At 33.5% G+C, this 12,225-nt stretch overlaps 1 protein-coding gene across 1 annotated transcript; it reads right to left on the bottom strand.

The window, feature by feature from the left end:
- Positions 1 to 278: 278 nt before the first annotated feature.
- On the bottom strand, positions 279 to 10,037 carry LOC145270353 (uncharacterized). The gene is made up of 2 exons (XM_080126003.1): positions 8,948 to 10,037; positions 279 to 302 (listed from the first exon to the last, which is right to left on the bottom strand). Exons 1-2 carry the CDS (start codon positions 9,641 to 9,643, stop codon positions 279 to 281), a joined length of 720 nt encoding a protein of 239 aa, XP_079982129.1. The 5' UTR covers positions 9,644 to 10,037.
- Positions 10,038 to 12,225: the final 2,188 nt, after the last annotated feature.

Below are 12,225 nucleotides of genomic sequence, written 5' to 3' on the forward strand. Positions count from 1 at the left end.
AAAAACCTATAAACATGAACCAGACCAAGAAAAACCACTTCATCCAAACTGATATATTATCCAGGAACAACAGCCAGGAACTAAATGAACAATTCGAAAATTTAACTTTTTCCACCATTAACACACCCTCTCAAACACAGAGAGATGAAGCCTTCGCTTATATAAATATAAAATTACCTAATCGAAACGGGACTCACAGACTACGAATTAAAGTCGATACTGGAGCCCAAGGTAATACATTACCAATTTCTACATTCCGTAGAATGTTTCCTGAGAAATTAACCACTGATGGCTTCCCAAAACTAAAAAAAAACAAAGAACAAAAAATTAATAGCCTACAATGGAACACAGATAAAGTGCTATGGCAATATCAGTATACCATGCAACTGCCAAACCGAAAACACCTTCTATATAGTAGATGTAAATGGACCAGCAATTCTAGGACTACCATCATTGGAAATACTGAAAATGGTCACTCTTCACTGCATGATGAAAGAACAAATATAGTCAAACCAATCAACAAAATCGAAGACTTGGTACAGATCTATCCAGATCAATTCGACAAAATAGGCTCTATGCCTGGACATGTCAAGTTAACAACGAGCAAAAACGTACAACCTCACATTGACCCACCAAGAAAAACCCCAATTGCCCTAAAGGACAACATAAAACAGGAACTAGACAAAATGGTCAGCAACAAGATCATTAGAAAAGTCACAGAGCCAACAGACTGGGTTTCCAGCCTAGCTTATTTACACAAGAAAGATGGAAGCCTGAGAATCTGTCTAGACCAAAAGACACCTAAACATTGCGCTAAAAATACCACACCATGGAACCCCTACAGTGGAGGAGCTAATACACCACTTTGCAGGTGACAAGCTGTTCTCTAAACTTGATGCCAAAGCTGGTTATTGGTCCATACATTTGGATCAGGAATCTCAGCTGCTAACGACATTCCAATCCCCTTTTGGAAGATACTGTTTCCAGAGATTACCATTTGGGTTAAGTGTATCCCAGGACATTTTTCAAATGAAAATGGATCAGATACTCGAACAAGTTGGCGGAGCAATTGGAATTACAGACGACATTGTTGTCTATAGTAAAACGGGCAAAGAGCATGATAAGATCTTGTACAGGCTCATGCAAGTAGCTGCAAAAATGGTCTTGTGTTTAATTCAACAAAATGCAAAATAAAATCAAAAAATATATCTTTCTTTGGAATGATATATAGTGAAAATGGTGTTAGCCCAGACCCAGAAAAACTTAGACTTAAAAGACATGCCATATCCAACATGCAAAAAAGAACTACAAGAAATCTTAGGCCCTATCACATATTTATCACCATTCATCCCAAATTTGGCTGACAAGACACATACATTAAGAGGCTCGTTGGAGAAAGACGTACCTTTTCTCTGGGAAGAGCATCACAAGGTATGCTTTGAAACGCTTAAAACAATAATCACCAAAGATTCCACATTAACGTACTTCGACACGAATGAAGTACCAATACTGCAAACTGATGCGAGTTTAAAAGGACTTGGAGCAGCATTAATACAAAACAAAAAACCTATTGCATATGCATCAAAGTCTCTAACAGACGTCGAGCAACGGTATGCATGCATAGAAAGGGAACTTCTAGCAATTGTATTTGGTGTTCACAGATATCATGTCTACCTATATGGACGGAAGTTCAAGGCACACACCGATCATAAACACTTAATCATGATACTACCGAAACCACTGACCAATGCACCTCCTAGGTTACAACGAATGATGACCAAATTACAGGGATACCAGATACAAGTAGAATACATACCAGGCAAAGAAATGACTGTAGCTGATACACTAAGTCGCCTCCCCAGTACTCAAAACACTGACATGATCGACTTAGATATTCGAGTTGACTTGGTGAGATTCAGGAGCGAACGCCTGAATGAAATAAAAAAGGAAACAAAGGCTGATCCAATACTCAACCAATTACATGAAACCATAACAACAGGATGGCCAGACTCAATTAAGGAAGTACCACCGACAATTCGGTCGTACTGGTCATACAGAGATGAGTTATCTGTCAGTGATGGCATAATCATGAAAGGCTCAAGGATTATTATCCCTGAAAACCAGCAGAAAACTATCATGGACCAACTACATTACAGCCATCAAGGTATCGAAAAGACACGTCTGCAAGCTAGAGATACTGTCTACTGGGAGCGAATTAACACTGATATTGAGAACATGATCAAAAAGTGTTCAATATTCCAGGGAAACCTCCCAGCACAACCAAGGGAAACTTTACAACCACATGACATCCCTAGCAGACCATGGGAAGTTGTTGGCACTGACTTGTTCCACTGTAACAACCAGGAATACCTCATAATTGCCGATTATTATAGTAAATTCCCAATCATACGGAAAAAGAATGGCATGGCCACAAGCAACATGGTCATATCAACAATGAAGCAGATATTTTCAGAACATGGTATTCCCACCAGAGTTATTAGTGATAACGGACCACAGTACCCCAGTGAAGCATGTAAAGAATTTGCTCAAAAATGGCAATTCGATCATATCATATCATCTCCAAGGTTTCCTAAATCAAATGGTTTTATTGAACGACAGATTCAAACCATTAAAAGTACAATAGTCAAAGCAAAACAAGCAAGAAAAGATATTAACCTTGCAATGCCGTGTTTAAGAACAGCGCCTATCAGCCACAAACATCCAAGCCCAGCTGAACTTCTAAACAGTCGCATCATGAAATCGAACCTGATTGCAAAAATCACGAATCACAGATTTCCCAACCGTTACCATATCTACGAAGAACTAAAGCACAGACAGGATATACAAAAAACCTATCATGACAAAACAGCCCATGACTTACCAGCACTTGCCCCTGGACAACACGTACGTATGTGGGATAAACAAACTGGAAAATGGAAACCAGCAACAATTCTCAGCAAATATACAGAACCTAGATCGTACATCCTCAAATTGCCAGATGGATCGCTAAAAAGACGTAACAGAGTCCATCTCAGAGCAGATGGAAAAGCAACCCATAAACATGTTCACTTTTGTGACCAAACCCACTCTCACTCTGGACTGAGCATCTCAAACCAAATAAACACTAAGAAACACACACCAAACATAACAATACATGGCCGTGAAATCCATAGGCCAAACAGATTTAAACAATAAATATCAGAACAATGTGTACTACTTTTCTTCCTTCTGGTAAGGGGGGTGTAGTGTTATCATAGAACTACTTTAATACGCGTAACAAGTAAATTATGGCATATGAATATTGATGTCAACCGCCTAATACATACGTATTCAACAACATGGCATAGACCTCTACACACGCACATTCAATCTCTCTTATGTAAATATGTCAATAAAATTCTATATTAAATAAAACCACAACTTGGTTGTCAATTACTTATAACAACAAACATAAACTAACGACACTTACCAAAAGCCAAGAACTATGATATATTATCGATGATATCGACGATGATGATGATGATGATGATGATGACGTGTGCTGTACAAGACTACAATTGTTTTGTTGCTGCCTTTCCATCTGAAAAAAAAACTGGAACTATTACGTCGCCTTACACTGCTCGACTAAAGAAAGACAATGCTTTGGATCGTAATGTCTTTTGTTTCATTTGTGAGTTGATATACATAAAGAAATAGAAAGTTTTAATATAACTAAAGAAATACTTCTTTAGATCGTAATTTTTTTTGTTTCAATCGTGATTTGATATACGTAAAAGAATAGACAGTTTTAATATAACTAAAGAAATAATTCTTTGAATCGTATTTTTTGTTTCATTCATGATTTGATATACGTAAAGAATACAAAGTTGTTTCATTTGAGTTACATATTTGATATGTTAATGAAATGTTACAAAAACACAGAAAAACAAAAGATTTGGCACAAGGTCACTCGAAAATTGGGGAGACGGGGGGGGGCTCGACTGTCATATTGACGAATTACCAAAGTTTACTTTATCAAATACAAATACGTTTTTTTAAACTTATTAGCATTTTACACAATAATGAGAAACATTTCAAAATCATTGCCAGAAAATCAATTGCGCAAACTTCACCAAGAGTATAAAGTCTCTTAATTAGTATATTTTTTTAAATCAAATTAAAGTCAAACTCATGCATGTGGTTGGCACACTCAAACACCTCTTTTATTTACGTCAATTACAAGTAAAAAGGCTCAATTCAGGTCAAGCTAATGAAGGATCTAAATTCCCAAAAACATGACGGAATACCATTTGTTTTAGCAATTTTTACTTTAGCACACACACACACACACACACACACATATATATATATATATATATATATATATATAATGAGTTTCAAGGATTTGAAAGAAACAAAATGTTGCCACATTAATTTCATTTTTTTTAAATAAAAATATGTATGAATTTTCCGAATTAATTTTAATGAAACAACTTTTCAATAATTCAATGAATTCGAGATTAACAAAAATGTACATGTTCAGCTTCAGTATGTTGGAAATCCAATACCATGAAAACAACCATTTTCCAATATCGTTACCACAGTGGTTTGTGAAGGGCCACAATGCTAAACTTACAAGGTATAGCATAATGGAAATCCAATACCATTACCACACTGGTTTGTGAAGGGTCACAATACTAAACTTACAAGGTATAGCATAATGGAAATCCAATACCATTACCACAGTGGTTTGTGAAGGGCCACAATGCTAAACTTACAAGGTATAGTATAATGGAAATCCAATACCATTACCACACTGGTTTTTGAAGAGTCACAATGCTAAACTTACAAGGTATAGCATAATGGAAATCCAATACCATTACCACAGTGGTTTGTGAAGGGCCACAATGCTAAACTTACAAGGTATAGTATAATGGAAATCAAATACCATTACCACAGTGGTTTGTGAAGGGTCACAATGCTAAACTTACAAGGTATAGTATAATGGAAATCCAATACCATTACCACAGTGGTTTGTGAAGGGCCACAATGCTAAACTTACAAGGTATAGTGTAATGGAAATCCAATACCATTACCACAGTGGTTTGTGACGGGCCACAATGCTAAACTTACAAGGTATAGTATAATGGAAATCCAATACCATTACCACAGTGGTTTGTGAAGGGTCACAATGTTAAACTTACAAGGTATAGTATAATGGAAATCCAATACCATTACCACAGTGGTTTGTGAAGGGCCACAATGCTAAACTTACAAGGTATAGTGTAATGGAAATCCAATACCATTACCACAGTGGTTTGTGAAGGGTCACAATGCTAAACTTACAAGATATAGTGTAATGGAAATCCAATATCATTACCACAGTGGTTGATGAAAGTCACAATGCTTAACATACAAGGTCCCTATATATATATTATTCCTTAATTGGAATTGTTTATTTTGAGATGAGCATTTTTATGTTAATTTTTATTTTTATTTCGGACTATTAGTCTCATCTTTATTAGTTGTTGTTTGTTTGTTTTTATTGGTTCACAACGTTTCGGCCAACTTCCTCTGGCCTTCGTCAGGTGGTAACCGCGACGGATAGGAACTTCGAATCTCCTAACTGCATTCTCAGCCATCACTGCCATCCGTAGTTGTCGTCGTCTCACCACATTTTTGACCAATTACCTCTGGCACGCTTTGGGTGGGATTGAAACCGCTATCTTCAGACAATGTTCACCTGGAACCGTAGAGATTCAACGTCTCTATCAACTGCGCCACGGGCCCCGAAGGGCGATCAAGGTTGGATTCTTTGATCTTATAAATCCACATTTATTCATTATCTGAATTTCCATAGTCGGGTCCGTACCGATTGGTATATATATATATTATTCCTTAATTGGAATTGTTTATTTTGAGATGAGCATTTTTATGTTAATTTTTATTTTTATTTCGGACTATTAGTCTCATCATACATACAAGGTCCCTAATTTTCTGTTGAACTAACAAGATATTCTTTATTATTATTAATTTATTATTATTATTAAGCTACTGGTTGAGCAATTACCATTTCCATCCTGTCATATACAAAGAGATTATGTAGACTATCACTGCTGCAAAATATTTCTTGAGAAATGGTAAACTTTCTCAGTATTGTCTTTTGATGTTTTAAGAAATGTATATAAAAAGGAACTCAGTTTCATATTGGGAAGTACGTTATTTCTGAAGAAAACAGCAATAATGGTATTTATTCAACACATTTGAAAGAGATAACAACAGTTTATTACTTTACAAAATTCTCCCACCAAATTTTTTCTCTTCTTTGACATTTTAGCTTGCTGACAAATATTCGAAATAGTTTTCTAAACAAGTTTGTGTTTCGTTCTTTTGATTTTAATATTTCAAATTTTCATATATGTTTCCAGTTAAGCATTTAATATTGGTCTGATATATATATATATATATATATATATATATATATATGACAAGGACAAGCTTCCGAATGCTATATTAGAAAAGTACCCAAACTAACTTTCAAGGCACTTCAACTGCTAAGTAGACCTAGTATAGAATTTAATACGATATGGGAACCAGCAATTATAAACAATAGATAATATATACAAGTGATAAGTAAAAAAATTGATGCATACAAGTAATAAGTATAGATATAGATATACATTAATATATGGTAATAATTAGTAATAAATAGTGATATTTACAACTAGAAATATAAAAGTAGGTTTAAGGCTCCTAAAATTCGCAAGGATCCCTGGCGCAGTGGTTAGAGTACTGGAAAAAACAATTGTAAAGGTAATATTCTCATGAAGGTTGAAGGTTCAATCTTCAGTGTGGGCGATCGAAAAATACATTTGGGAATTACTTAGGACCTCTATCCAGTCATGGCTGATGGAACAAGAGCACGCTACCCCCATGAATAAAAAAGGGTTCCATTCGAACTTCCGTCCAAATTCCCGAGTTTGACAGAAACATCCTCAAGTTCGACAATATACACCTGAAGAAGGTCGGAGGTTATATCGACCGAAACGTTGTAAAGATCACACTCAATATGAGAACAGTAGTCCAATGAATAATAATACAAATAACCAATCCTCATCTCAAAAATTCATAAGTCCTTAGTGTTCTCCATTTCAGTTAAGACCAGACTCATTACGCCTTTTTAAGTTGATATTAATATATTTTAAATTGATATTAATATATTTTAATTGATATGAACTTACTTTAAATTGATATTAACTTACTTTAAATTGATATGCTCTGTTCTCCCTAGTCTACTACATTGGATATTCATGTTTTAAGAGATATTTTATTGGAGATATTTCCACACTCCATTGTGTCCTTACAACTAGATGGCACATGGCTCACACATTTAAATTCTTTATGACAGAATCTGCACTTGTTGTTACTGCTGAGTGAATTCTCATGTAGCATTAAATTTGATTTTTAGAACAAGCATATTCATGAGAATATATCTTTTCCTTTTTTGTAAATTTTCTCCCTACTTTTTATTGTTGTTCCTTTAAGTGCTTCCTTATTGTGTGTTCTCATATGTAACGATAATTTTATTGAACAACAATTTTCCACGCACTTCACAATAATTTGGCTTTTCTTCCGATGTGAGTTTTCATGTCATGCTAATTTCCTTTGTTATATTTGATTTTTGAGAAAAAAAAATATCCACACACTACACAAGAATGTCGCTTTTCTCTTTTTTATTTTACTTTTGTTAGTTTGAAGAGATCAAGGGGCTCCTTCCTGGGGCTAACACTTGATTCTATTATAATTGAAATTTATATCCGAGGGCTCATTTAAGAATAGACACTGTTCCCTTTATGGCTGCTATCTGTATTTCCTTACAGCTTGGCTTTCCAGGGATTGCTTCTAAGTATTTTTGAAGGTTCTTTTTTATTAGGCCAGTTGCTCCTGTCACAACTGGTATGATGTTTATTTCTTTCAGAGACCATGTTGCTTTTAGATCATTTTTAAGGTCCTGATATTTTGTTGTCTTTTCCCGTTTCTCCAGTGTACGTTCTCATATGTACCAGTAACGATGATTTTTGAGAACAAGAATATGGCTTTTCCCCAATGTGAATTTTCATATGTGTCACTAAGTTTGATTTTTGAGAAAACGAATATCCACACACTTCACACGAATATGGTTTTTCTCCAGTGTGAATTCTCATATGTTTTACTAATGTTGATTTTTCTGAAAAAGAATGCCCACACACTTCACAAGCATATGGCTTCTCCCCAGTGTGAGTTCTCATATGTCTAACTAAAGATGATTTTTCAGAATAAAAATTTCCACACACTTCACAAGAATGTGGCTTTTCTCCAGTATGCATTCTCATATGTAGAACTAACGATGTTTTTAAAGAAAAAGAATGTCCACAAACTTCACAAGTGTGTGGCTTTTCCCCAGTGTGAGTTTTTATATGTCTCACTAACGACGATTTCTCAGAACAAAAATATCCACAAACTTCACAAGAATATGGCTTTTCCCCAGTGTGAGTTCTTATATGAGTCAGTAAGTATCTTTTTTCAGAACATGAATATCCACAAACTTCACAAGAATGTGGTTTTTCCCCAGTGTGAGTTTTCATGTTTTACTAAGTTTGATTTATCCGAACAAGAATATCCACACACTTCACAAGAATGTGGCCTTTCCCCAGTGTGACTTCTCATATGTTTCATTAAATTTGATTTTTCCGAACAAGAATATCCACACACTACACAAGAATGTGGCTTTTCTCCAGAGTGTTCTCATATGTCTCACTAAAGATGATTTTTCAGAACAAGAATATTCACACACTTCACAAGAATATGGTTTTTCGCCAGTATGCTTTCTCATATGTATTACTAACTTTGATTTTTGAGAACAAGAATATCCACACACGTCACAAGAATGTGCTTTTTCTCGAGTGTTATTTTTCATGGTTCTCGTTGCCTTTTCACCAGTATGCGATTGCATATGTCTAATTAAAGAATATTTTTCAGAGCTAGAATATGCACACATTTCACAGGAATATGGTTTTTCCCCAGTGTGAGTCCTAATATGACTCATTAAATTTGATTTTCTAGAGAAAGAATATCCACATACTTTACAAGAATGTGGTTTCTCTCCAGTGTGCGTCCTCATATGTAGAACTAACGATGTTTTTACAGAAAAACAATATCCACAAACTTCACAACTGTGGGGCTTTTCTCCAGTGTGCGTTCTCATATGTACCAGTAACGATGATTTTTGAGAACAGGAATAACCACACACTTCACAAGAATGTGGCTTTTCCCCAATGTGAATTTTCATATGTGTCACTAAGTTTGATTTTTGAGAAAACGAATGTCTACATACTACACAAGAATGTGGTTTTTCCCCAGTGTGACTTCTCATATGTCTCACTAAAGATTTTTTATCTGAAAAAGAATGGCCACACACATCACAAGCATATGGCTTTTGCCCAGTATGAGTTCTCATATGTTTCACTAAAGATGATTTTTCAGAATAAGAATATTCACACACGTCACAAGAATAAGGTTTTTCTCCGGTGTGAGTTCGCATATGTATTACTAACTTTGATTTTTGGGAACAAGAATATCCACACAATTCACAAGAATGTGCTTTTTCTCGAGTGTTATTTTTCATGGTTCTCGTTGATTTTTGGGGGGCAGGAATAATCACACATTTCACAATAACGTAGCTTTTTCCTCGTGTGTCCCTATCATTTATTTATTAAAACAAGAATATCCCCACATTTCACAAGAGTTTCGCTTTATTTAAGTGGGAATCATTTTCATAGTGTGACTTCTCATATGTATCAGTAACAGATTTTACAGACCAAGAATATTTTACACAATTGAACATTAAACAGATATAAAAATTCATATCACCTTTTAAAGATGTATTGTGATTTTACCTGTTTCATAAAATTCGTTAAATAATTTGAATATCTTCGTACATATGTCCCTGTAGTCTTCCAAATAAACTAATAACTGTTAATAATATATTTTTTTAAAAATTATACTACATTAAAATTGTATAATAGAATTCAATCAGGAACATCTGTAAAAAATAAAATTCAATACTTTTAGTATTTGCATCTACATGTTTATTGTTGTCAATCTTACTGGATTAAACTTACAATTTTTGCATTAATTTATTATAAAAAAGTCATATGAGACAAGTTAGAAAAATAACCAAATATTTTCTAACTTGACACAGAGCCAGTCGATAGACGTTTTGCTTAAAATATAGTCTTCTTAATGTTTTTATGATTTAGATCTTAGTGAGAGATAAAACATTAGTACTTATATATACAATACTACAAGATAAATACAATGAAATACAATATAAGACTAACTACTCTTGTGGGAAAATCAAAAAAGCTTTTTAATAGTTCATCTGTAATACATACAATGTTGATATAAAATTATATGTAACTGCAATTGTTTAACTTATGTTCCATTTTCTTTAAATATCAATACGAATATATTTTTAGTTTACGAATCAATAATACACTGGCAAATAAGTTGAGAATAATACAAAACCTTGTAAAAAAGGGGGATTTTTTTAACGTTGCTTAAAATTACCTTAAATTGAGATAATCATAGACGTCCACATTAGCAAATGCATTGAGTTTTGTTGTCATATATGGATTGCTCAAAATACCATAACTATCTTCATCGAAGACAAAGTTGAAAAGAAGTCTCACATCGAACAGTTCTTGTTGTCATATATGATTGGCTCAAAGACAAAATATTTCAAATACTATAAACAGATCATAAAATTTAAATCAACCATATTATTTTTTTTATTACATTTTCACCCCAAACTAAATGGCAAATAAAAAGTAGATTTTGATTTTTTAGCAGCAAAACTATGTTGACTTCGATAGTAATTATTACCAATTATTTTTTTTATATTAAGTTTCTGTTAATTGGTGATGGTCAATAAATGCGTGCTCATTTTTATGTAAAATTTATTTAAAAAAAAAGTGTTCCCTATTCTGAAATATTGAATAAAACATGACAATTCCCACGGAAAACTGGTTTTAAAAATATTTTAAAACAAATATCGGAAAAACAGTCGTTTTTGTGCTCAGTTGTCTAACAATTCGACCAACTTCGAATTAAATTATTTTGTTTATGGTGAACATTATTATTTTCTTAAAAATCATGTAAGTTTTACAAAAATCATGTAAGTTTGACAAAAATCTTATTGTCACATTGAATAGCATATTTTAAGGAATATTTTTTTAATCAAAGATTCATATATTTTTTATTCATGTTATAAAACATAGCAAAATCAGTAAAATGACGTAGCGTCGTTTTACCCCTAAAATATCCCCCCAAAGATCTACGTTTTTTGCCTAATATGTTTAAACAACCGTTATAAATAATATGAAAGAAGAAATTTTGAAAAAAACATAAAGTTTAACATTTTAGCATAGATCACATTTCTATATATATTTAACGTAAAATGATCACTCACTTTTTGGCCACCTAGCGTTCAATGAAACATGTCATTCGTATATTTTTTTCAAGTTTGATGACAGAGAGGTGTGCAGGAGGGGACAAACATGACAAATTCAATTTTATTTGCATAAACAAAACGGGTGCCACAACATGACAAATTAATTTGGGGAAGGGCGTTGGGTGGAGAACTACATTCGATCCATAAAAATAACGATAAATTTAATTAACATTTTTTGGGTGTTGGTTGAAACAAAAGAACACAATGAATTGAATGAATTTTTGGTAAATATGGCCTGGTAGACCAACAAAACCTACCTTTAAAAACTTGTTTTCTAAGGTGCGCGGTGTGCTAAAAACGAATATTGCATTTAAAATTAAGGCTGGCAACTAGTTTTTTTTAATATTTCAAACATACTTTTCCGCATGTTTGATGTTGCAATGTAAAGTTGTGGCTATATTCTTTATGTAGCGCACAGAAACGAGGGGGACGACATAATGTAATTACAATATAATGTGGAGCTAATCTTTATTATTATTATTATTATTATTATTATTATTATTATAAATAATTTAAAAAAAAAAGAGAAATAAATAAATAAAATATAACATTCATTTATTATTTTTGTAAATGTTTGCAATATCCTAAAAACTAGTTACCGGCCTCAATTTTAAATACGATATTCGCTTTCAGTACACCCGAAAACCTTTGAAAACAAGTTTTTAAAGGTAGATTGTGTGTTGATCTACCGGGCC

This window comes from Euprymna scolopes, chromosome 46 (assembly GCF_053919585.1).
Source record: "Euprymna scolopes isolate OS-2025 chromosome 46, ASM5391958v1, whole genome shotgun sequence".
Taxonomy (NCBI): Eukaryota; Metazoa; Mollusca; class Cephalopoda; order Sepiida; family Sepiolidae; genus Euprymna; species Euprymna scolopes.

What these genes read in the sequence shown, in the direction of transcription:
- LOC145270353 (XM_080126003.1), bottom strand. Translation starts at nt 9,643, where the DNA reads ATGAAAAATAACACTCGAGAAAAAGCACATTCTTGTGAATTGTGTGGA. An exon ending in AATCGCATACTGGTGAAAAG is followed by an intron (nt 303 to 8,947) that starts GCAACGAGAACC and finishes GTTTTTTTTTAG; the next exon opens with TTTTGGGAAGCCATCAGTGG.